The following is a 25,065-nucleotide window of genomic DNA, read 5'->3' on the forward strand; positions in this document are numbered from 1 at the left end:
TTGCAACAGTTGCAGGAACAATATGCATAAGAAAGGATATGAAACATTCCTATTCATAGGAGAAACTTTTTCGTTAGTTAATCACGTTATATTAAAATATTCCCAAGGAAAAAATGTTCATTACATATTAATTTCTGTCAATGGTATGTTAAGTGGGCTGTTGCAAAATAAACATGTTTATGGTAATGTGTTTTAATAACTGCAGCATAGTGTGTAATTATGTGATCAGGCCTAGAAGGCTGCATAATTATGTAAATGCTGTATTGGCTCTTGTAGATGTTGACATTGTGAATCCAGATGAAAAATCAATCATGACTTATGTGGCTCAGTTTTTGCAATACTCCAAGAATTTGCCTGAGTCTGAGGAAGACATGCAGGTATGTCATGGGGGTTGTCACTGGGACATTTTTAAACAGACATGCATCGTGAGTGCCAAGACTATCAGTGCTTCCTTTGCCCCGTTTCTAATTTGAGTCAGTAACAAGCAGTAGAGCCTCTGATTCTGCTACTGACAGGACTCACTTGGCTTGAACCCTGTGATGCTCCTGTGTGGTAGAAAAGACTCCATGTTACAGGTTTTTAGTGGAGTTTCTGTGCAAGTAATCTTTTTTTTCATTGAACTGTTACAGAGGGCATTTTCAAGCTTGGTTGTTTTCCTCTGGGCTCTGAAGTCTTTGTAGATGTTGGGGTAGAGATGAACAGATTTGCCAATACACAGAACAACCAGCTTTGCATTTAATAGCTGACATGTAAAGTGGACAGAAGTTGTCACTCACAGATGACACTGACTGGAAAACCTCATTTTTTATTCTTTGTATTGTCCTATGAGAGTTTATGTATTAATTGGTTATTCACATATCTCCATACCAATAATCTCCTTTTAGGAGGACTGCAGTCAGGCACTTCTTTTGATGCATGCACATATCCAGTGCCAGGTTTAAAACTTTGGCCTTGCTGCCTTACAGTGCCTCACCCAAAAGTCATCAGAGTCCCCAGCAATTTGTTTTTCAGTAGCTCTGAACGGACTTTATCTTATGCTCCACGAGTGTTGTTTTATGGCACAATGTAAATTAAAAACAAGGCTCGCAAAATGGAAAAATGAAATTTTCTGCTCTAATTACCAGGAAAAAGTAAGAGAGGCCATGGGCTGGTTGGCTGCACAGGAGGAGAAGTTAGCAAAGCTGCTGATTGACACTGAGAATGAAACATATTACCAGAAGTGCAAAGTAAGTGGCATTTCATGTTTAACTGCTTCTGTGAAACGAAGCTGTTCCTGGGAATATTTTTAGTACTTTTCATCTTCACTGCCTAAACTGAAGTGTGATAAACTTTCAAGCAAAAGTTGGGAATCTGACGATGAATTTGGTAAATGCCCTCATGTGATTGAAGGATAGGTAGGATAAAATCCTTGCTATTATGGAAAAGATATATATATTGTTTGGTTTCTGAGCAGAGCTCATTTCTTTTGGAGAGAGTAAAGTAGTGTCTTAGTTGACGTAGTTGAAGGCTTGCACAAGATTCAAGCACGTAGGCCCTTTGCAGGGCCTTCACTGTTCTGTCATAATTACAACAGTAGGTTTTACCCAACTAGTGGTGTAGAGGAGTAGTTGAAATGTTGGCTGTAGGTTGTGCTGATGTAAAATTTCCTTGAGTTTTTATTGTTGCCAGAGTTTATAATAAAATGGCCCATGGGGAACTGTGAGGAGAGGAATTTTCCCCTTTCCCTTGCTGGGAGGGGAGAACCACGTTCTGACTGCACTGACATTATATTAAATACAGACTTAGGGAATGGCACCTGTAATTTCAGACCCAAGTACTGCCTGGAGATAAGTGTGCCTCTTGCTATCTTGCCTTTGCATGCATCACACCCTTTGAAGTTAATGGAAGTCATACCAGTGTGTTCAAAGGCAGTACTTGGCTCCATGAGCTTCCATCTGAAGATTTCTGTGAATTACTCTTCTGTTTTATCCCTAGGAAATGATGTCATTTATGGAAACATTTAATCAAGAAAAGAACGCCTTTCTGCCCGTGTTGTCATCAAAAAGAAGTGAAGCTGAGCCGAGTGAAGACCAGAAGCAGATGAGGGAAGAGTGGGATAAAGTGATCTCTCAGGTCAGAGGCATTTCTCGCTCACCTCGTTTCCAGTGTGACCATGTTTGATGACGAAACCCAAGTCTGCCCAGGAATTCACACTGGGAAATGTGGGGAGGTGTTACTTTATTTGGAGTGATAAAAGAGGTATTGACCCTGAACCTGAAGTCCAGACAGTCTGTGTTACCCTTTTGCCTCCTGAGCCTCAGGACTGTGAGACATCTGCAGAAAATGCCCTGCATCTGGTTATCTTTGAGCACCCTTCTGATGGAAGTTTTTGGCCTATTTATGCTTAAAAGGTTATTTTGGGACAAAGTCACGGCTCAGACAGTGATGCAGCTGGGAAAAGTGTGTTAATATATTCTTTCCCATGGCACAGATCCTGATACAGTGAGACCTGGTTGGTCAGTGCTTCGCGGTGAGGTTGGCTGTGTTAGATCCCTCTGCCACAAATAGGGGTGTGTCAGGCCATGCTGCTAATTGCTCTTTTTGGAAGAGCTTTTTTGTCAGCCCCATGACAGAAAGCTGTTCATTTCTGTTTCCCCTCTATTTTTGCAAATAGTTAACTATAAAATTTCCAGCTGTTGGGCCTTGAGATGGTCACCAGCGAAGGATTAGTAACACCAAATCCTCTGTGGTGTTACAGAGGTTACAGGCTGGGAGCAAACCTGGCCTTCAGGTAAACATAACTGATTTGCAACTGACTTCACTGGAAACTCCTTTCCTGGATGGTGACTGGCGTGGGGAGTGAGGTTCTGGGATGTCTGGAGTGTCAGTTTATGCAACTTTTATTCAGTATCTTGGGGATGGGGAAGAAAATAATAGTGAGAAATTTAATCACTTGTTTTCCTCCTAAAGATTAACGAGTGGAAAGCGAAGCTGGACCAGATGTTGCCCTCCCCTCTGGGCAGCATTGAGGCTTGGCTTCAGGAGGTGGAACATCTGCAGGCAGAAGATTTGCCTGATTTGCAGGACCCGTTTAAAGCGATGATTCTCTTCAGAGAAAAGGTTGTAATATTTAAGGTATGCTGAGCACAAAGGAACATTCTACTTCAGTTTGACCCAGCAGAGCACTTGGTGTGGAATTGCTGTTTGACATTTTGGGAAACGGGGTGCGTATGTTTATCTTCTGAAGATGAGAAGCTCTTCTGAACATACCTTTGAAGAGTGATGAGTTTCATTAAATAACTGCATGGGTCTATAAGGAAGGTTTCTGACTTCACTGGGGTGAGATTAAATTTGAGTACTACCTGAATGAGTAAATTATGATATTCTTTTTTATGTGGTTCCTGCAATTTATTTGTTAAGTAATAACACAGGGTAATTGCATCCTTATCTTTAAATCTGTGCTCAATGCATACCTATTCAGAAAAGCACTTGAGCTCGAGGTTACATTCCAGTGAGTTCAACAAGTTTGTTTCAATATTTGCTGAATCACTCTGTAGTTCTACTCAGGGCAGTGGGAGATACTTTGATACCCCGGTACCATGCAAGTTATTTATTCTGATCTTGAAATCTTTGCATTGCTAATGATTTAAACACCTTTTTGGGTTTGAAAACTCTGAAAGAGCGGATATGGTGATGCCTGTTGATCATCATAATGCCATTCTTTGGTTTTTATGAACAAGTTCACTTTTTTTTTTTCTGTCAGGTCCTTAAAGAGAATTGAAAGAATGAGCAGTGGAGGTTCTTGCAAGTGTCTTCATAACACCCCTTTTTTGTACTGTTGCTAGTCACTTCCTGATGAGAGATGGCTTTTTAACTCCTAACAGCTTTGCCAGCCTTTAGCCATTTGATCCAAGATTTTTGTTGGGCAGCCTAAGTAGTTAAAGTGTTTTTAAGAATGAGATAAAGACAGAGATGTAACGTGTTAAGGGGTTTTGTTTTGCCCATTGAATATGTAGATAAAAATCATTACATTCCTTGAGAAGAAGAAACCCATAATGCTTTATTTCTGTCAAATCCACTCTTTCTGATGGGAACACATTCTGCTGAGAATTTTGTCTCCTTCCTTCCTCTGGTCAGTCCTCTTAGTACACCTCATGTCAGGCTCATATTGCCAAGGTGGTGCCTTCTAATGGAAATTTTACTTTCTGTTAAGGTCTAGGGAAATACCCACCAATGCTCGTAACTGTGTGACTTGTACAGTGTTACGGTTACAAAATCAAATGTTTAAGATCTGTGCACTATTTTTGTGGTTGAGGGCTGTCCCTGGATTTAACCATTTCCATTAGCATGCTTTGTAGCAAGTTTTATTACATAAAAATGAACTTTTAGCATATTTTTTTATATACCACTTGCAAATATGCTTATATTCTGTGCAATGCATTTTATGGGTTTTTTTTTGTACACAGAGAATTCGGTGCTGAGACTGTAAAATATTCCCCAATCATGTGATACTGGCCATCAAATGGTTAATTTGATGTGCTGTCATCGTGGTGTTAGATCAGAAAATTATTGAGCAGTCAGATGAGCTGTTAAGGGACTGACTGACACGACCGGTTTATTCAACAGGTTTTGCTGTCAGTCTTTGCTGACACATAACTAAGAACAACTTAATATCCTGAAACTGTTACAATGACACTTTTATGTCCTAAAGGTGATAGTGCAGAAAAAACTGATAGTAGGAGGAGTAGTGTAGGCTCATGTTCCTTATATTTAACTGGATGATAAGAGAAATGCAGTAGTCCTGCACTAAATATGCACTTCAGAAGGTGATGAGGTCAAATACTTTTATTACACTTTAATGAGTGAAGAAGATTGGAAGACTGTCTTGTGCTAACTGGTTCTTAATGGCTCTCACCCTATTGGCAGGTGGCTTGCAGGTTCCCAGATGAAATGCTCTAGGTTAAAATGAATGCCTGACTATGTCTTTTTCTCCCCAGGGTTTGATGGATTGTTTTGATACTCACTTGGACACCCTTCAGTCATTTAAGAATGAAGATGAGAAGAATATGCCACTGGTCTTGCCTGAAAAATTAGAGGAAATGAAAAGAAGGTGGTGATGCTCATATTTCCTCTATTTTGACTATGTTGTATTCTAGCTCTGCTGTTGACTTGTTCTGCTGTTCCAAAAAGAGCACATAATTTATCCACACCTTGCAGAAAAAGAGCATTTTCCACTTAAGCACAGACTGTCAAGTGGGGCAGGCAGGGATCTCATTGGTCCAAAGAGTGTTAATTATGTGTACAGAGTGGAGCTCATTAACAGGACCTTTTTAGATGTCCTTTGCTAGAGGGGATAGGAAACACCCACTAGGGATAGGAAACGTGAATATTTTGAATGTAAACATTTCCCTGGTGGTGGGGATTTCCACCTTTTAAAATCACTGAGATCTACAGCTTGTACAGTCCCAAATGTCTGTTGGGAGGATGTTTTCAAATATGGCCAGTGAATCTGTATCTATAATTTGAGATACTTTGACATACAGGTGGCAGATGCCCCTTTTCTGGGCATTTAAGAAATATTGAACAGACAATATTGACTAAAATTATTGCTGCTTAAAAAAATGAATGGTTGTTATCTTAAGATGTTATTCTTGTCGTAGCATAATAATATTTATATGTATGTAATTCTGATTTTTTAGGGTAAAAACCTTACATGTTAAGGCCTTATGTATCTGATGGTTATGAAAAAACTTTTGGAACGTTTTTCTGTTTGTAGGTTCAGCAACATTCATTTCACAAACTCCAGCACTTTTCTTGAATACCACTATGGACTGTGCTCAGCTATTGCCAATGAGGTGACGTTAAAGCTGAATATCTGGGACATGAAATATGGATCAAAGGAGTCTGTGGAATCACTGCTGGAAAATTGGAATGTGAGTTGAAGATAAATGTATCACACCCTGACAGTAATTCTTCTTTGCCAGCTCTCTTTGATTCAGGCTTCTGTCTTCCTCATGAGAAGATACTGTGGTAGTTGGTAGAAGCACAGTGGACTGGTGAGATCTGGGATTTATGCCAAGAGGGGCAGATAAACTTCCACAGAAAGTTACTTCACCCCTTGCATCTTCACATTTTGCTCTGAATGAGAGTTCTTTCTTCAGTTTGGAGAAGTAATGGAAGCCACAACTGTAATTTTCTCTCTGCCCTTTTTTATTTTTATTTTGAAGATTTCTTTCTCTCTAGACAATTTTTGACCCAGCAGTAGCAGCTCTTCCCTGTCTCCAATCCACAGAAACCTCTCTGGGGTAGTTTCAGGAATTGCTGTCTTCAAAACCAACCATTATTCACTTTGCTGCCTAACACTGCCTTTTGCTGTTGCCTCTTCCTGTTCCCTGCTGCTTTACCTCCTTGTGCTTAACGGTGAATATGAATTGTCCTGTTCTGTTAAATTTTGTGTTAGTTCAGCTTCTGGAGGCAAATTACTAAAATGATGCCACAAGTAGTGTTCTAGGAGGGGATGGATTACCTGACCCCAAATACTGACACAGAATATTGCATCAGGAATAAAGGCAGAGGTGAAAATGCTGAAGCCATCAGTTTTTCCCCATCTTCAGTTAATGGGAATGTGAATTCCATCTTACTGGAGTTTCTAAAGAGTTTCTCAGAAGCTTTTCAGAGTGGCAAAGCCCTAGTTGAATTAGTGGGAATTTCACCAGCCTGAGAATTGTGAAAGGGGGCAACAAGTTGTATAAAATAGCGGTTTGCCTGAGCAGTATCAACCTTACCCTGTGGTGACGTGGGAATACAGAGTTAATCTGAGCACAGTTTGTTGATTCAGTTGGTTTCATAAATACTTATTACCTTGTTTAAGGAGCCCCTGGTGGTCTAGCGGTAAAGGCGCCGCGCTATCACTGCCGAGACCCGGGTTCGATTCCCGGTCAGGGCCACTCCCGGGCAGGTGGGGCTCGTTAGCCCTTAAAGGCAACCCACCTACGTCCTAAGGACCTCGCTGCCACCGTCCAAGCTCGCTTGGCCCCGGCAGATGAACCTTAGGATTAAAGGGTGGGCTCAGTTCCGCGCACACTGTGTCTCACCTAAAAAATCCAATGCGCAGGCTGGAAGGTGGAAAGACCTTCCCCAGATCTTCGCTCGCGAAGACTGGCCATTATATTTATTACCTTGTTATTTCTGCAGTTGTGGTCCATGGTCTTGCTCAAGCTGACAGAATATAGTTTTTCTTCTCTCACCCTTTTCTTGCCCACTTTGGATCTTATTTCATCTGTGGCAGGAACTAAGCACATCAGTATTTCTGTGCACCTTTCACTTTCAGCACTTCTTTGACTTACGTGACTAAGTTGTGCCTGACTTGATCATCTGACCGATGTTATTTCTCAGTATTGCCCTAGGGCTGTAACTTTTTGAAACAAGCAGTCCTGACTCATGCAGGGCTGTGGCTCATGCAGTGGCATTCAGGAATTAATATTCCCATCAACGTTACTCTCTGCACAAGCAAAACAAAAGAACAGGTTTGTTTCAGACTGAAGGGGGCAGCTGAGTTGCTGGATGGGCTTTGCTCAGTTTATGTTTAACCTGCAGGTTGTAGGCTCGTGTTTGAAAAGTGTCCCAAGCTGTATTTCTTACCCAGTTTTATGTGCTTCAGTGTTAGTTATATTAATTACTTTTCCCTTTGGGCAGAATTTCCTTGAAGAAAAGAAAGTTGAAGCACAACTAGAAACTGCTACTCAAATTTGTGACGATCTGAAACCCAAAAATGTATGCGGTCCTGATCTAGGTGAGCTTGTGCACATAAGTTGAGATGAAGACCTCTGTTTTGAACTGATGTGCTGTCACCAGTTTTAATTCCATCTGCTGTTCTGTGTAAATAGTGTTTCTGTTTAATTAACCTCTCTGTTTCCAAATGTATAACGATGATCCCTGTTTGATGTCCTAGGCGGAGACCCTCAAGAAATCAGCAGACTTTTTAAGACGGTGGAGTCCAAGATTTCCATGTGCAAAGATTATATTTCCAACGTAACTGCCACCCTGCAGAAAGTCCTGTCCTCCTGGAGTCATTACACGGAAAACAACCACTTGTTAAAGACGTGGCTGGAAGAAAACAGAAATGAGCACCCAAAAGAGGTACGTGGTTGGATTTCTGTCTGTGATGACAGATAGAGGTACTTGGAGAAACCTCCTGGAAGGAAAGGGACAGTGGCTGTTTTTGTTGCCTTTCTATTCCTCATTTTGGAAATTAAACTTTCTGCTTTAAATGATTTCAATGCCTCTGTCTAGATCCCCGCTGAGGTCCTGGCAAAGAGGAATTCGATTCATGGTTCCTTAAATGAAGCTGGAAATTATCTCATCGAAGTCAGCAAAGAGCAAGTTGGATCAAATATTGCCAAAGAGCTGAAGAAACTGAACAGGAGATGGGCAAAGTTCATCAAGAGGACACACTTTGTGAGTTACTGGTTTCATATGACTCTTTTGCCATGCAGCCTTCAAAGTCATATTTTCTAGACTTATCAGCTTCCTAATCAGAGATTCATCAGTCTTTCAGTCAACTGAATATTCCTAGTTTTAAAACAGGAGGAGCAGAGAACACACAGAGGCATCCCAAGTCTTTGTGACTCAGTTATTAAGTGCTCTTTATAATATGATGGAAAATGTTCGTTTTTAAATTGAAATTTTAAAACCACTCATGAAAGGAAATCCTATTGCAGAATTTGATTCTCCTGTGAGCCTTTGCTAAATTTTACAGTCTCTGTCTCAGATAGTAGAAAGTAGTTATTGATGCACAGGTATTTCTGAGGTTGTGCAACTTTTCAAGAACTCACTTGATAGGTTTTTAGGCTGCTGTAAATTCCTAAACTACCTACCTAATACTACATATATTACATTTCCTAGAATGCTTTCACAAGAATGACATTTTCACTCTGCCTGGGAATACTAGAGCTCTTAATTTACTAAATTGAGCCTTTCATTGACATTTGTTAAAGGTACCGCTGTGACAGTAAACTGCATTTTTATAGGAGATGAGCTTAGTGAGAATGCAATAAAATCAGAGGAAACATATTCCCAAGGGTGAGGGAAATCCAGAGTTTGCTAAAAAACTCCTTAATAAGAGATGCTTTTAGGAAATACATTGAGGAACGAGTGAGAGAGAGGCTTCTTGCACCTTAAAAGGTCTTAAGGACTTCAGAAGTTATTTTTCTGGCATTGCTTTGGATGTTATGCCTATCATATATATTACTTTTTTTTTTTTATTGTATATCAAAAGGCACGGCTTGAGCTCTGGCTTGTAACTACCAGTACCACAAAACTGTTAGCACAGTTCCTGATCTTTATTTGGCCAACATCAGCTATTGTTCTCTTGGACAGTTTCCTGGCATGACCTGGGAGATGCTGCAGCCCAGGAGTTTATTCTCCTCTCTAGTGTGGCTGTGGCTGCTTATAGGGGAGGGGACAAATGGGCTCAAGTCTGTACTGTCCCACCTGTCCTCAGGGTTGAGGAACTGAACCTCACATTGTTAATTTACCAATAAGTTTGGCATTTACCTCTCCTTTGATCCCTGCTGGGTGCTAAAGCTGGAAAATACCCCAAGTGGTGACTGTGCTGGAGGAGGGTAATGGAGAGACCCATGAACTGGGATGGGAATGAACATCTTATTTTGCTCTTCATTTATAGCTTGGAGAAGAGAGTACAAATGCTGCTGAAAAAAACAAGGAACTTCCAGGGAGCCTGGAGAAAATTGAAGAGCTCCTTGGAGAGGTGGAGAGGTGGGCAGCAGAGACTGGATGTCTGCTTGGCAAGATCAGTCACGAGGGGCCTGTGGAACCTGAGACAGAGGAACATTTGCAGGTGAAAATACTGCTTAAAATACTCATTCATCAGATTCTCGTATTTCAGCACAGGTTTGTGGCTGGGGTAGAATGAGCCATCATCAGTGAGGCAGAAATTGATGTTGTTTCTGTGCTGTAACACTGGTAAAAAGTCAAGACAGTGCCAGTGCTTTGATGTTATTTCTCAGGACTGCTCCTAGATGAGCTGTAAATGAATCTTCCAACATCACTGTGTCCAGATGACAAACAGGTGCCAATGAAGTGCTTTAGGTGCCACTGATCAGCAGCTTGTTCTTGAGTGATATTAATTACTCCTGTCCAGCACAGCACTCGGGGCAGTTGACAATTTGAGAATTTCTCCTGGTCATACAGTGCTTTTATCATCTACCCTCCAGTGCAGGGAGGAGGTTTGGAACAACTTGGCTTTATTCAAGGCTTACCTGTCAAAACCTGGGATACTTGAAGTATTTTCAGCAGCATGTGGGGTAATTTGGAATATCAGGTTATGGGCAGTTGCTCTAAATATCCACAGCAAGCACAAATTAACTTCTAACAAGAAATTCCACTAGTCTCTGTTTCCCACATCTCTCTGCCAGGGATTACTCTCCCCAGCAGGTGGCAGGGGAAAATATGTGTATGTAACTCAGCAACTTCAATACAAAGTCTGATTTATTTTCTTCACCTGCCAGTGAAGGTGAGACTGAACAAAGATGCCAAGCTTTGCACTGGGGAAACTGAAGCACTGTCTTATTTTGTGTCTTATGTTGCCTTTACTGTTTCTGCAGCAGGGCCTCTATAACCCAGTGGTGTGAAGGTGACCATCAGAAGGATGTTTCATTGAAGCTCCTTTGTCTAACTGCTGTAATTAAACAGAAATACTCTTCAGTTCACTAAATCTACCTACAATACCTGTGAACCAGAATCAGTGTTAGTTTACTGTTGGTTTGTGCCTTCTAGGACTGTGTTTAGTTGACAGATTTGGGTGTGTGAGGTGGTGAAAAGAATCTGCTCATCTTTTTGTAATCTTGGGCACACGTTTATAAAACAAGCCTCATTTTGCACTGTGGCACTAGTTTGTTAAAAACCATGAAGCAACAAAAGGAAACCATGAAATACAACCTCCAAAAATGTGGCTGGTGTTGTATCTCCATGTCTGGGAGCAGGAGAGATCGTGTTGCTTGTTACCTGCAGTGCCAATAGGTCAGGAACCAGAATAAAGCACTGATTATCATTAGAAGAATGCTAATTGACAACTTCAAACAGGAAAATGTGTTGAATATTCATAGGTCAGAACAGCTCTAATAAGGACATTTCATGATAAATATTCAAACGTGGCACGCTGCTCCTGCATGTAAAATACCCAGCTGCTTCCTGCCTTTTAGGACTGAATAGCACAAGAAAAGCTGAGCCCTGATATGTGCTTACTTTTGGATGACTTCATGATCAGACAATGCATATCCAAATGTGTGGTTTGTACATTCATTTGGAAAGCTGTTTGGATGGGAGAATGTTGGCTCTGAGGCAGAGACATGGGAGGTATCACATTGACAGAAAGAAATGGTTTCAGCAAACAGAATCCCCTGTGGATGGCAGCAAATTTCTTTCTCTCCTCACAGAGATTTTGCAGTGCAATACAGTGACCATAATTGGAATATAAGGTTTTTCCTCGACCAAATATTTACCCTCCATGATCAAGGCTGGCTTTGCCATTCAGTGCATTTAAACAAAGAGACATAAACACTGTAAAGGCTTCTGATGCTTTTTGTTCAACCAGAGTTTGGCTGCAAGAGGAACCTTGTGCCGAGAACAAGTTGTGGCAGCAGAAGAGAGATTGCAATCCCTGATGCAGAACGTTCCAAGTCAGGTGTCTCAGCAGCATTCTCACACCACAGGGCTGGAGGCACGAATTAAAGAAGCCAGAGGCAAACTAGAGGTACTCCTTTTTTGTTGTTACTGCACCTTGTACACGTGGAGATATCTCTGATTTCAGCATTATGTGATGAGAAACACTCCTTATCAGTCACGGAAAATAGAAAAGGTTTTGTTCTGTTGGAATCAGTCTCCCAGACTTCTGCCAGGGCAAAATCTAGAACATTTCAAAGATCGTATCTCAACTTGAAAAACTTGAGTGATGTGATGAAGCAATAAGTTTATGTAATTACTGACACTCAGGCATGCTCTGAAAAGAGTCTCTTTCTTCCAAGGCTGTCATGGGTGACATGAACAACATCCTGTCCAAATCTGGGAAGAGACCCTCAGAAAAGGAGGCTTTGCTCAATTTTGAAGAATCCCAGAAAGAGCTCGAGGCCTCCATTTCAAAGGCTGTGCAACTTGTCAGTCAGAAATTAAGCCCTCAAGAATGTATTTCAAGATATGAGGTGGGTTTGTTTTCTGAACCTGCTGAATTTGAGTATTTCTGCAGTGCTATGTGGTTTCTAAAAGTCTTAAGGTACCACAGTGAGGAAAAGATCAGATTTTTTTATTTTGGTAGCTATAAAGGCTTTTCTCAGCTTTCTGGTTTAGCACTGTCAGCATATATTAACTTGGCAGACAACTCGAATGAAGAAACATAAATCTGTGTGGCAGTTTATTTGGTGCCCTGTCTTAAATTACTCCATCATTCTATCAGAACTCACTCATTGTGTTCTGAACTACAACCATTTTTTTTTTCTTGATCAATAATTAAGATTCCCATCAAGAATCCCATGCCTGAATTCTTGGACAGGCCTTTAAAGCGTGATAATAAATACAGAATCTCCTCTTTTTCCCAGAAGGTAACTGGTAAATAAAGTGTCCAGTCTCAAAATATGGATCTCTAAAAGGGATATCAAAAATGGAAGTGCCCAAAATCTGTGTTGCCTCGTCTTGCAGAGTGAGGCCTGGGTGTGCATGTGCCAGGAGGGGCTCAGAGCCTCACTCCAGGCCACCTTGCAGAGTCCCATCCTGCTGATGGAGACCTTTCACCCTCTTGCTGACGTGGGACGTGGCCACGTAGATTCCCTAGAGAAGAGGCAGAGTTCAGGGACCTTCATCTTCCTTCTTTTATGCCAAATTTGCCCCTAAAAGAGGAGTTGCAAGATCAGCACCTGCTTTTCTCCATGAAGCACACACTGAAACTGCCTGCAGCCTTTTGCAGATGTGCAGGGGTGGAAAATGCTCTTGCAGTCACCCACACAAGGGCCACCACATGCAATGTATACATTCATTATGCACGGCTTTTGTATGCTGCTGATGTCCTTTTGTTAGGTAAATAAGTTACATTCAGTTCTGTTATTTTTCATTATGATGCCTTTTTTGCAGGAAGCTTTTAATGCTCTGGACAACAAAGTCCTTGAGACATTTTTGAAAGCGGCTGAACAGCTGAAAAATGTTTCATCTGATCATGCAAAGCTGGTAGTGGAAGAAGATGTTCGTAGGAGATGGGAGGTGAGATAATCCAGGAAGAGGAATCCACTGTCTGTTCTCATTAGGCCTGTTATCTTAGAAAAAACACTTTTTTTGTCACATTATGTTCTGAGGTTTTTATTTGCTGTGTAATACTGTCTCACTATCTCACAGGAACAATGTGTTTTGAATTTTGCAGGCTGTTCGTCAGGAAATTATATCCTCTGTCCAGCTCATGGTAGAAAGGGAAAAAAAGAAATTTAATGCAACTTTCAAAAAAATCAATAAGCAGCTAGGCAAAGAGAAGAAACTCCTAAGCGTGGATAAAACCAAAGGGCTCATCAAGGAACATGAGGTACCTGATACATTCCTTTTCTGCTCACTTACCTCCCTTTGTGGATGCTTTGCTGTCCTTCTTCCTCCTTTTTAGGTGCATTATGGCAGCCTGTTCTTGTGAAACGGGGCTCTTGTGCTCTATGTTATGTAAACACAGAACAAAGAGACCACCCAAATTAGTTCTTTACCTTTTTTGACTGCCCATATTAGTGTTCTTGCATATTTTTAGAATTAACTCCTCGTTAAGTAGATGGTATCTTTTTTCCTTTTTTTCCAGATTTTTACTTATCTTGATTTTACCCTAGTAAGTATAATTATTGATGAGGAATACTTTTAAAAAATTCAGATTTTTTTCTGCAGTCATATCTGCAGCCTATCTGATGTCAGTCAGGGTGAAGAAGGCTTGGGACCAAAGTAGTTAAAACTGTAGTAACATAATGAGTTTCAAAATCAAGCAGCAGTCAGTGTAGTCTTGTGAATACAGCTGGGAAACACGTGGCCAGAAATCCTGATTTCTGTCCTGACTCTGTTTGAGAAAGAATCGAGGGAAAATAAGTGTTTCTTTCTTGGTTTGACAGCTCACACTTTGAAGTGCACTCATCCGAGAAGATAGTGGAAGTAGGAAAAAAATGTATGTGAATAATTGCATATCCTCATGAATTAACATGAGTTTATTATATCATTATTCTTTGTTTAGGCCTTTTTTTCACATGAAGGCAGCCTGAGGGAACTTCAGAAGTCATTAGAAGACCTTAAAACACTGGGAAGACTCTCAGAAGGATCTGTTCCAGGGCTGCAGGCACTCACTGCAGACTGTGAACAAAAGCTGGAGAAGGTTCAACAGATTGTGGCAGATACTTCCACAGCACTGCTGGCTCGTGCTGGGAAAGGACAGGCACCTCACAAAGGGTGGGTGGCTGAGGGCACGATGTGCTGTGGCTTCAGAGAAATCATTTACACAGCTGGATTTTGTGATAGTGTAAATGTGCTACCAAGTACATTACTATGGACATTACTTGGACAAACTGTACGTTTAAACATTTAGTATTAAGTTTCATGAACTGGCAAGGACAGCGTTTGATTACCCTTGGTCAACAGCTGCAATGTTTTTAATCTTTGGCTAGGGTTTCTTTTTTCCCTTTGTGTTTCATATTTTGTTCTTAAGCTGAAATTCCTTTTAAACTGTAGGAGCTCCATTATTGCTTCTGAGAATGGAGAAGAGCCTGGTTCTTCTCAAGAAATCGATAACCTTTCGGTACAGGAGGTAAGAAATTCAGGCTTATTGTTGAAAAACAGTGCTCGTGTCAAAGGGAGATGATTGCCAGAAGGAAAAAGTGGTTCTCTTACTGTTTTCATTGTGATGGGACCTCAGGCCTATCAAAAACCCCCTATACTTTTGAATCTAGACTAAGTAAATATTAAAAATTAAAATGCAAGGGACAGCAATTGGCATCCCAAGGAGATGTGAGTCCCCAGCCTTGCACTATGTTGTGCTAAAAATGGTTTTCAGGTGAGAGCCACGTGAGAAGCTGGGTTCATATTGCAATCCCCCATAGTGTCCCAGAAATTTGAACAAGTTTCAGAGGACAGAGAGAGGAAAAATAATGAAGACTTGGAGGTATTTGTCTGTATCTGTGGAAAGAATGAATGAGCTGGCTGCAAGGATTCAGAAATTTGCTCTTTAGGGTCGTGATTGAGTTTAAACACATCTTGTGTTCATGAGTGGCATCTCTCATCTCCTTTGGGACACGTCAAGCAATTCCTCCCTTCAGGAGTTCACAGATGGCTGTTGGGCTTCCCTGTGTTATTACACAGCATGATGTGGAGGTCACTGTTAACCTTTTCGTTTTTACTTAGCCCTCAAGACCTGCTGCAAATATAGTTTTGGAACCAGATGTGAAACATCACAATGGAGAAAGCTGTGCAGAGAAATTTGAGGAAGACAGTGATTTGGCCATACCAGCTTTATTAGAGAGGTAAGTTTTAGAAAATAGAATACATGTGTATCAGGAGATGATACTGTGCTAAACATTCATAGATTAATTGAATATATCAAACATAGGGTGCACTTTTGCTGTGCAGAATTCTGTTCTCTTCCTACTACAGTTTACTTAATATTGCTCTGTAATTGATAAGGAAGCACTGCAGCAGCTAAATGCTTCAAACATCAGCTCAGGATTTTATAGTAAAAGCAGTTACAGCTGTAGAAGTTTTACTTCTGCCCTTTTCTTGGGCCAGACAAGTCTGTACCCACCTTACTAATAACTTCAGATATTGCAAGGTAAAAAAAAGTATGATGAGTTTTTAGAGAACCGACATTTTTAAATTCATAAAACTGAATTTAGAGAATGCAGGCAGGCATTCATACTTTTAAAATTAGCCAGGTGAACAATACCTCATCTCTTTAATGTGGCCTCATTTGTGCCCATTCATTTGGGACTTAGTCAAAATATGTATTTGCAACAGACTGTGCTTATTTTGCATGGTAATCTATTGGTCAGCAAGTCCCATAGCCTGCCATGTTCCATTAAATGAGAAGTAAATGTTCTCTCTGAAAGTGATTGCCTCTTTCTTTAGCTATAACACACAAAGAAGTAACCTGGAGGAGCTTATACAAATCAGCAGAGATAAAGCAGCATCTGGCTTTACTGAGGAAATAAAGGGCACTTCATGCCTTCAGAGTAAGCTGCTTGAACTACAGGTGAGTATTTGTCTTCTAGAAACGTAGTTGGTGCCTGAATTGTGACTTGCTCATGTAGAGTCCTCACCCCTCTGTGTTACACACAGTGCCAAGGGAAAAGGAGCATCCTTGTAACCAGATTTATTAGGAGTGTAAGGGAAATCAAGGCTTTGGGTTTCAGCAGAACTGCATTCCTGCTTAGCAGTGGAGTTTTTCAAGTGTGGCTGCAAGAAGAAACTGGTGGCTCTTGGGTTGTTACCTGCAGGCTAAAATAGGTGTAATGGGGAAAAAACCCACAGAAAGCAGCTTTTTCTGTAGGCAGGAATGGTAAGTGATAGAGATGGTCAGGGCTGGAGGAGTTGGCACAGTTGAACCATCAAGTGGCAGTGGTGTGGAATGGAACTTTTCCAGGAGTTACAACTTGATTAGATTTGTGAGGTCCTCAAGGGGGTGACAAAAGGCACAGTATTGATGTTGGAGGGCTTATTACTGCAGTTTTTCAAGGCCTTGCTTAACTGGCATCTCAGAACTTGGTTCAGTTCTACATTTGGTTGTTTTTTTTTTCTTTTGAACGTGGCTAAGTGGAGATATTTTCATTCTTGAGGTAAGAATGGCTGACCCACATTTATTGAGCCCTTTATAAAATGTAGCCAAGGCATACATCTGACATGGAAATTTTCATCATAAGAAGTTGCTAGAGATTTGCATGCAGCTGAAAATGGAGTCTTAAAGGGAAAAAGAGACAAGAGATACTCCTACTTTCAGGTGGTACTTTCACTGTTTTTGTAAGAGCCTCTTGTGACTGTAGTTTTATGAACTGTCCAGTCCACTGAGAAAGACAAGATCATATTAATGCAATTAACACTGCTTATCTCTTAGGTGATAGAGAGTGAAATCAGTTCTGGTTGGACACAGCTGGAAAACATCTCATCTACCTTAGAAAATCTTGGGGTTGAAGTGCAGCAGGCTGCTGTCTCTGAGACAAGAAACAAGCTACAAGGAGAGTGGAAAGAGCTTCAGGATATTATAAGTACCAGGTATAAAGTAATGCTTTATGATATTAGCTAAGGAATACTTCATTGTAACTGATGTTGTGTTCCAGAAAATACCTGCAAGATTTTAACCTTTTTTTAATTGCATAAAATCAAGCTTTTTTTGATTTGTCTTGGTTCATATGCACGTGGCAGATAACGTGAATCTCCCCAAAAAGCACAGAGCCAGATCTTTCTAACACCACTGTGCAGTATTCCCATATATTGCTGTTATTTCCTTTCATCTTCTGGTTAAATTCACAGCAATTCACACTGCTTTTCTCATTAATGAAAGAAAAACTCCTTTGACCTCAGGAGGAGGAGGAGGATTAGATCTGTTAGACAGTCAATTACATTATTTTTGTGGCTTTTTGTGCTGTAAAGCGTAGAGTGACTTTTCTTGCTTGCCTTCCCAGTTCATGCTTTGTTACCTGTCTTGCAGAATGAACTCTTTAAGGACTGCTTTGGAAATTGTTTTGCCAATAGAAAATGAATCCATTCTTCTCCGTGAATTGGATCAGCGGCTGAAGAAAAAGGACATCCAGCAGTTGAATCTGATGAACAGTGATCTTGCTTACAGGGAACTGAAGGTAAGGGAGGATGCAGAGACCACACCCTAGCCAGAATAGGTTTTAATGTCTAGGAAGTAGAGAGCTTCCTGGGATTTTCATTCAGGAGTTTGGAACTGCTGACAAGACTTCCTAAACCTTCTAAAATCTGTAACAGCATTTCACTGCCTTCACTTTAAATGCCATTGTTCCTGTAGAGGCAGCCAGGGACCCTCAGTAGGTTCTGCTGTAAAAACCAGCATTTTGTCTGATGTTAGGACTTCCCTTTGATGCAGATTTACAGTGTTCCCACCTGCCTTATATTGCTTTGTGGAACCATCTACATAATATGGTGTTAATTTGTGAGCTGATCTGAACTGTCTGTGTCACATCTGCTGCAGTATCTGAGCACACCTTGGGATGGATTTGGAAGTTCTGCCTGGATGCAGTAATTGTCCATTTGCTGTCAATACCTAATGCCGAGGCCCTGGTCCATTAGGCAGGGTGAATATTGTTTTGTTCTTGGCTGAGCACACTGACAGCTCCACAGGACTGAACGTTTGTGTTTGTGTGCCCTTGGCTCTCCAGTGGAGTAGGGTTTAGGTCTCTCAAGCTGTAGGGCAGAGTGCACTCTCTGCCTGACCATTTTAGGCTGGAAGGACACAGATTTTTTTGCCCAGCTCACTGCACAGCTGGAGTTTCACAACACTGACATTCTGCTCTTTGAGGGCTGTAACCAGAGAACATGCAGACTGCACCAGGAGATTTTTAAACACATGGAAGTCTCCTGCAGAAGTAAAACACAAAGAACTGAAAAGATGGCAGAGGAATAAATATCACGTGCTTGCCTGTGCTCTGACTGACATCCTGCTGTGAGAGCCTGCTGCTTTCAGTGCCAGGACTCTCATCATCTTTCTCTCCTTCTTGTCTGATTGCTGCAGAGATTGCTGGGCTTTCAGTAGTTCTGATCAAATTCCCTGTGTGTGGAATACCATTTTATTTGCTTTTTTTGCTATTCTTTTTCCTTCCCTCCACTGAAGTCCAGAATAGGTTTTATTTCTTAACCACCCTGTTTATCACACTTGTTTTGCTGCTACTGTAATTTGATTTTCAGTCATAGGTTCACTTGAATGCAGAATATATATTTTCTTTCACTTGCTAACACTGTCGGTCATTCTCTCGATTTCAGGAGCTACAGAGATCCATATTAAATCAGATTGAAGTGTGCAAACAGTTGGAGCACCTGGATAGCTCAGCAAGGGACGAATTTAATCCAATAGACCTGCAAGCTGCAAGTAAAATCATGATTTACTATCAAAACCAGCTTGAAGAAATGAGCAGTAAAATGCAGATCCGCGAGACAGTCCTTAAAGATCTGGAAGCTTTTATGGCCTCACTGAGGAAGATTCAGTCTTCCATCAGATGTCTCACAGATCCCCCAGGTCAGCCTGAAACACAGGGAAAAGCTTTGAGTGAGGCTGCACAAGAAGTTTCTCACATGGCAGGAGAGGCCAAACGTTTGGACGAACGCCTGAAAACTGTTGATATCTGTTTGGAAGATGCTGAATGTGGGAGAAAGACTTGCTGTGAAAACCTTGTTCTGACTTTGTCTGAAAAGCTAAATACGGTTTGCAATCCCCCAAGTGAGCAGGTGCTCACAGAAGAAAAAGACTTGTGTGAGATTTTTTCCAGAAAAAACGGTGAACTCCTTAAAAACATTCAGGATCTGCGTGACAGAATTAACAAAATAGGCTTGAAGGATCCAACAATTCCAGCTATTCAGAAAAGGTGATTTCTTTTTTAAAGCTCTTTTAATTTCATAATTTCAGTCAAGCCTTTGGCCCCTTCGAGGGCCCCTTCAGAGCACTGAAATTTGAAGTATCTGTGGAGCGTTGACAGAAGCTGTGGGCGTAGTTTTATTTATTCCATCACATCTTAAATAAGGAAACCTTCTCCATTTTTTCTTTTCTTTTTAATTGCTCTCTATGTGTATGTTTGAAGCACCACTGAGGAAGAAAAAATAGGAGGAGGTTGGTTTTTGTGACCTTAGTTTTCAGCAAGAAAACTGTCAAAGAGGGAGATGGGTCCCCTTGCCAGGCAGTGATGCACCTGATGTGAAACTCTGCAGTGTAAGATAGACAGAATGCACTTGCCTTTTAATACAAATTAATTCACTAAGTTCATACAGACCCAGTTGCCTTTTAGGATTTTGGATTACCTTCTCAAAGAGCTGAGGTCAGCATAACTCATCTGAAGTCCTGTGTCAAATTACGTGAACTGAAGATCAAATTAGATTTTTTATGATGTCATTTAATATAGCACGTGGAGCTCAGGATGAATTTTTAGGGAACTTAATAATTACATTGTGAACCATATCAAAGAATTACTTTTAATATAAAGCTGTATTTCATTTTTTTCTAATAAAGGATAAAATCATTAACAGAATTGGAAAAGGAATTGGATTGTGCTGCTGTTGAAATGAAACCTCTGCAAGAAATTGCTAAGAAGCTCCCACAGATCAATGAGGAAAAAGCAGAGGAAGCAAATGAGCAGTGCAGAGCTACAGAGAGGTTATGGGAGGATACAAAGCTCTTGCTTGTTGAATGGTGAGGAGAAAAGCTACATTTTAAAGTAGTATTGTACAAGTAAGAAGTTTGCTTTTAAAATCAAACAATAAAAAAGCCTTAGACTGTTCTTTAAAGTAAATGAAATATTGATACAGTAGCAATCGTTTCCATTATGGTGATGTAAACTATCACTAAACCAAGAATTGCACATCAAAGTTTGCAGCCAAAGCTCATGAATTCTGTATATTTTTAAGACATCTCAGTCTCATAATTTAGCAGGTATGCAATGAAGTGTACTGGACTTAATTTGTATCCCAAATTAAAACCTGGCTGCTGCTGGGAATGATGTGTCTTCTGTATTTGCTGTGAGTTTCATGCCAGCACGTTCCAGAAGAAAAGTCAGACTGTAACAAATAGAAGAGGACAGCTGGGAAAAGTCTCTCATGCAGGAAAAGACTAAAGGAGTTTGGTTTGATAAGTCTGTGCGAGTGGGGACTGGGAGAAGCTACAATTGATCAGCCAGGGCATCTGCCCTTCCATTATGTTGGTTAAAGATGCCCAGAGGCTTTGCATGGACCGACACAGTTCTGGTTAATTCTCATGGCATGCCCAGGGTCAGTGGGAATAATCTGTTTTCATTCAGGAGGTTCAGGCTGCAGTTTTATGCTTAGGACATAAATAATAAGTCTGTTTTTAATAGCCAGGAGCAGTGTGCAAGGGTTCTGGAGCTCCTGAAGCAATACCAGAGCTGCAAAACGAATCTGACCAGCATCATCCAGAAACAGGAGATTGTGCTTTCACAGCAAACTTCTTACATGGGGAAGGAGAATTTGAACAGACTGATAACAAAGGTGAGTGACAAGAGCTTGGTGGAAAGAAAAGCCTTCCCTGGGAGTCCTTGTACCCTCAGCCTTTAGGGCAGATGTTAAGACCTTGCTTTCACTTTGGCTTCCAAAATTCATTTAGGGACCCTATACCCTTATTTTGTATTCAGTTGTTTAAGTCTGTTTTCGCTTAACGAATCAAGGTTTTGTTAAATGAGAGGGATTTTAAAAAACACCAAACCTCCTGGAAGAACTATGATCTAGTATGAAAATGGGATGAAGTCCTGTTGTTTTGCTCCAAGCTGTCTTCTATAGCAGTCAAACATTTGCAGTAGCTTTTACATTACTTGATGAGGTACTCAAACTGAATGAGCAGGTACTGCTGGACAGCCCCTCGTTTAGTTTAAAGTTTTCCACCTTTTCAGACAAAAATTTGACAGCCAGCTTCTTGGCTAAATGAATACAGCCACTGGGTATAGCTGGATTAGGGGAACAGCAGCATGTCCATCATGACCATGTTACTGTACAGGTTTCACGTTTCCTGGCTGGGTTATATAACTGCTTGTTCAGATCCTATTTTTAGGCTTTCTGATGAGGCATCACCTATGTCACTCAGGAAGGTTTGCTCTCAGGCAGTGCCTGGGATGGTTAAATTTAAGAAGGACTGGAAGTGGTTTCTTCCCTCAGGCAATGGATGGTGTGTGTGTTCCACCCCCCCTTTAGCTGAGGGTTTCTTCTTGGTTCCACCTCTGAGACTTCTGGCCCCTCACGCACCACATGGGCTGCAGCTGCAGGGGCGATGGCTGCACATCCCAGCCCCTGCTTGTATGGAGACCCCTCTGTGGTAACAGCCCTTTCCTCCTCACCCTGAGTTTTCCAATTCCCCCTCTCAGAATCTCTGAATGCTCTGAAATGGCTGTGGCACGCTGCACTCGTGTCCCTGAGTGCTGGGGATTTGTTATTTAGGATTATATAAAATAACAGCAGAGAAGTTCCCCTGCTTTGTTCTGGTTTGTGGGAGCTGCTCTGCAGTCCCTCCCTGAGCTCAGCAGCTGGCAGTGTCCGTATGGGAAGATGTAATTTCCCAGAATGTCCCTGGGAAATAAGGAGAGCTGCTGATAGCGAAGTGCCTGGCACTAGAGGTCAGTGTTTCCTTTCCAGGAAGCTTTCGTGTTGTTTGTAAACACTGGCATTCCGATTAAACACAAAGGAGCAGTTTAGTGTTTATACAGAAAAAAAAAAAAAAGGAAAAATGGATGTTTCAGGTTTTTTCAGGTTTTTTTTTGTTTTTTTTTAATACTTCAAAACCTGGGGATCAGAATGCTGGGTTGTGTTTTTTAGACTTGTAATAGTGTCTCAGATGATTACGTTGTGCATTGTTTATCTCTGTAACCGAGGTTCTGTGTATGGATGTGTAGTCCCCACGGATCTTGCACTTAAGATTTTTAAAGCAAACTGTGATTTTGGCTCTCTTAGAAATAAATTATCCATAGTTCCCACTCAACTGTTTTGCAGCCAGTAAAATAACAAAATGATATGGATTTCTAGCAGGGAAATACTCCAATCTGCATGACAGGGATATAACAACACAGGATGCATTCCTAATCTCACCATAGTGTACAAAATAGATGATTTTGTTTAATATTGTTGTTTCTCTAAACTGAAAAGAACTGCCCATCAGTTAAAACTGTTGTGCTGAATAAACAGTCGTAAGCAAACGTGCTCTTAAATATCCATGTGGTCTGTTTCACAGATTGAAGAGGCAAAAGAGGAATTTAATGATCACTCTGAAGATGTAGACAAAATCAATCAGATCTGCAAAAACCTGCAATTCCAGCTGAATAAAATGAGAAGCTTTGAGGAGCCTCCCTTCGAGAACGAGGCTAACGTTATTGTGGACAGATGGCTGGATGTATGTAAAAAGTAAATTATCAGGGTGGTCTTATCTGTTATGCATTATAGTAATTGATTCTGACACGGGTGTAATATTTGGAATAAATTAAGTCCAGCATGGCAGAGATTCTTAAGAGATAAATCCAAGTGTTTACCAGAGCAAAGCTTGCAGAGTGTCTACTGGTGTAATGTTTCTGATCTCTCAGGTGCTTTGTATCGTGGGTACTCCTTGGCAGTAAATAATTCTAGGAAATGCAAAAAGGCAGTATTTGTGCCTTCTGCATGAATCTGTAAGCTTCCATCACAACTTCTGTGGCTTTAGACTTGGGAGACAGTCTGGAAAATTACAATGCTGGTGCTTTTGGTGAGACATGGTTGCCACTGTCGATGTAAGCAGTGCATCAATACTGAGATTAGATGGTATTTACAGGGGGTAGATAAACATTAATGAGCAAGGCTCCTTCCTAAACCTGCCTTAAAACTGGCAAGCTGCTGTTGTGATTGGTATGTTTGGTGACATGTGTGGCAGGGATTTAAATATCTTCTCCATGACCAGTTTACTGTGAAGACACGAGATTTTCTTTTTTTTCCCCTTTGCTGCACTTGTTTTTGTGGGGGTTTTCGTCTCACTCCGATTTTTATTGTGCTACTTTTGCTTCTAGAATAGAACTCAGCATTTTTGAAATCTGTGTTTGTGTTTTCTATCACTCTCGTGCTAGATCAATGAAAAGACTGAAAACTACTGTGATAATTTGGGAAGAGCTCAGGCTTTGTGGGACAAACTTCTAAGTTTATCTGGCACAATCGAGGCTTGGGCAAATGCAGAGCTCAAGAATGCAGAAGACCGTTGCCTGACCAAAGAGGACCTCACACAGCTGAAGGTAATTCAAATACAAATTTTTTACCCTTCATTTATAAAATAAGGATATGGACTTTATACTATAAACATGCACTAAAAATTTTGCCTAGGAATATCAGCACTGGAAAAGCAAAGAAAGTTGTAACATTTGCAGTTGTCTCTGTGTGGGTAGTGTCACCGAAGGTGTTGCCTGTCAGTGGGGATACAGGTCTTGGTAACTAATGCATAGGTAGTGTATGGGTGTACTAAATTGTTTTCAGTCAATGCAGCACTGCAAATGCTGCTTTAGACTAGAAAAGTCCTGTCGTTCACTTGTGCTGTACAAATATAGTGCAAAGAGAAGGCCTGGAAAGCTTGGAGCCCTCAGTACAGTGCTGCATGTATTTCCATGTGCTTAGAGAAGAAAGGGAAGAGGTCTAGGATAATGATTAGTTTTCTAGGTAGAAATTGCCAATCAGTGAAGATACTGGAACCTCAAAAACAGCTGGGCAACACACAGCTCAGGAAGAGGTTGCAGAGGTGGTTTATTTTCTCCTTGTCCCAGTGTGCTCCCCAGTGTGACTGAATGCAGCCTTAGCAGTGTCTGGCTGCTGGGGGTCTCCAGGGGCTGCACACGGGCAGACATCAGCAGAGCCTGGGCTGCCCATGCCCTTTTTGCACAGATTATAGCATTAATTCTTGCTATCAGGGTGCAGTTGGGTGTAAAAACACATGCACTGGGCCTGTGCCATTGAAGAGCTTCACACACGGGGGAAATATTTTAATTTCTGACTTTAGGGCCATAATGGACCAGTTGTGCTGCTGCTTTGTGGTTATAACCGGCGTCTACTAAACCAAAATAATTTCCTGCTTGAGTGGGGTTGAGGCGTAAATCTAGCCTGTATCCACTTGTTTGAAAATATGCAGGCAGTTTTTTCTCAGTGTTTACAAGCTACAGATGCCCTGGTTTTTATTATGCTTATTTGCAGTTTTCCTCCAACTGTTAGCACTGCTCATTTGTTTTAATTTGCAGAGCAGTCAAATGCCAAGGTGTTCTCTGTGTATGGATCTTCCCAGGGAAACAGTGGTGTATCCACTAGGCAGCAGTGGACAGTTTGTCACATTATTAATGTGTTTACCAGTGT

The 25,065-nt window shown here is 41.1% G+C and overlaps 1 protein-coding gene across 1 annotated transcript in view; it reads left to right on the forward strand.

The window, feature by feature from the left end:
- The window catches only part of SYNE2 (spectrin repeat containing nuclear envelope protein 2), a 171,474-nt gene that overhangs the window by 27,431 nt on the left and 118,978 nt on the right, over positions 1-25,065 (forward strand). The window contains 25 exon segments of the mRNA XM_050335581.1: positions 277-377; positions 1,125-1,226; positions 1,975-2,112; positions 2,950-3,114; positions 4,977-5,089; positions 5,756-5,912; positions 7,675-7,771; positions 7,931-8,118; positions 8,272-8,436; positions 9,665-9,838; positions 11,594-11,752; positions 12,024-12,197; positions 13,120-13,245; positions 13,403-13,558; positions 14,237-14,448; positions 14,728-14,803; positions 15,397-15,515; positions 16,117-16,240; positions 17,099-17,256; positions 17,693-17,840; positions 18,988-19,586; positions 20,225-20,404; positions 21,066-21,216; positions 22,943-23,101; positions 23,802-23,963. Of these exon segments, the coding sequence (XP_050191538.1) occupies positions 277-377; positions 1,125-1,226; positions 1,975-2,112; positions 2,950-3,114; positions 4,977-5,089; positions 5,756-5,912; positions 7,675-7,771; positions 7,931-8,118; positions 8,272-8,436; positions 9,665-9,838; positions 11,594-11,752; positions 12,024-12,197; positions 13,120-13,245; positions 13,403-13,558; positions 14,237-14,448; positions 14,728-14,803; positions 15,397-15,515; positions 16,117-16,240; positions 17,099-17,256; positions 17,693-17,840; positions 18,988-19,586; positions 20,225-20,404; positions 21,066-21,216; positions 22,943-23,101; positions 23,802-23,963 (4,103 nt within the window).

This window comes from Myiozetetes cayanensis, unplaced genomic scaffold (assembly GCF_022539395.1).
Source record: "Myiozetetes cayanensis isolate MyiCay16 unplaced genomic scaffold, myiCay2020 scf6-25, whole genome shotgun sequence".
Lineage (NCBI taxonomy): Eukaryota > Metazoa > Chordata > Aves > Passeriformes > Tyrannidae > Myiozetetes > Myiozetetes cayanensis.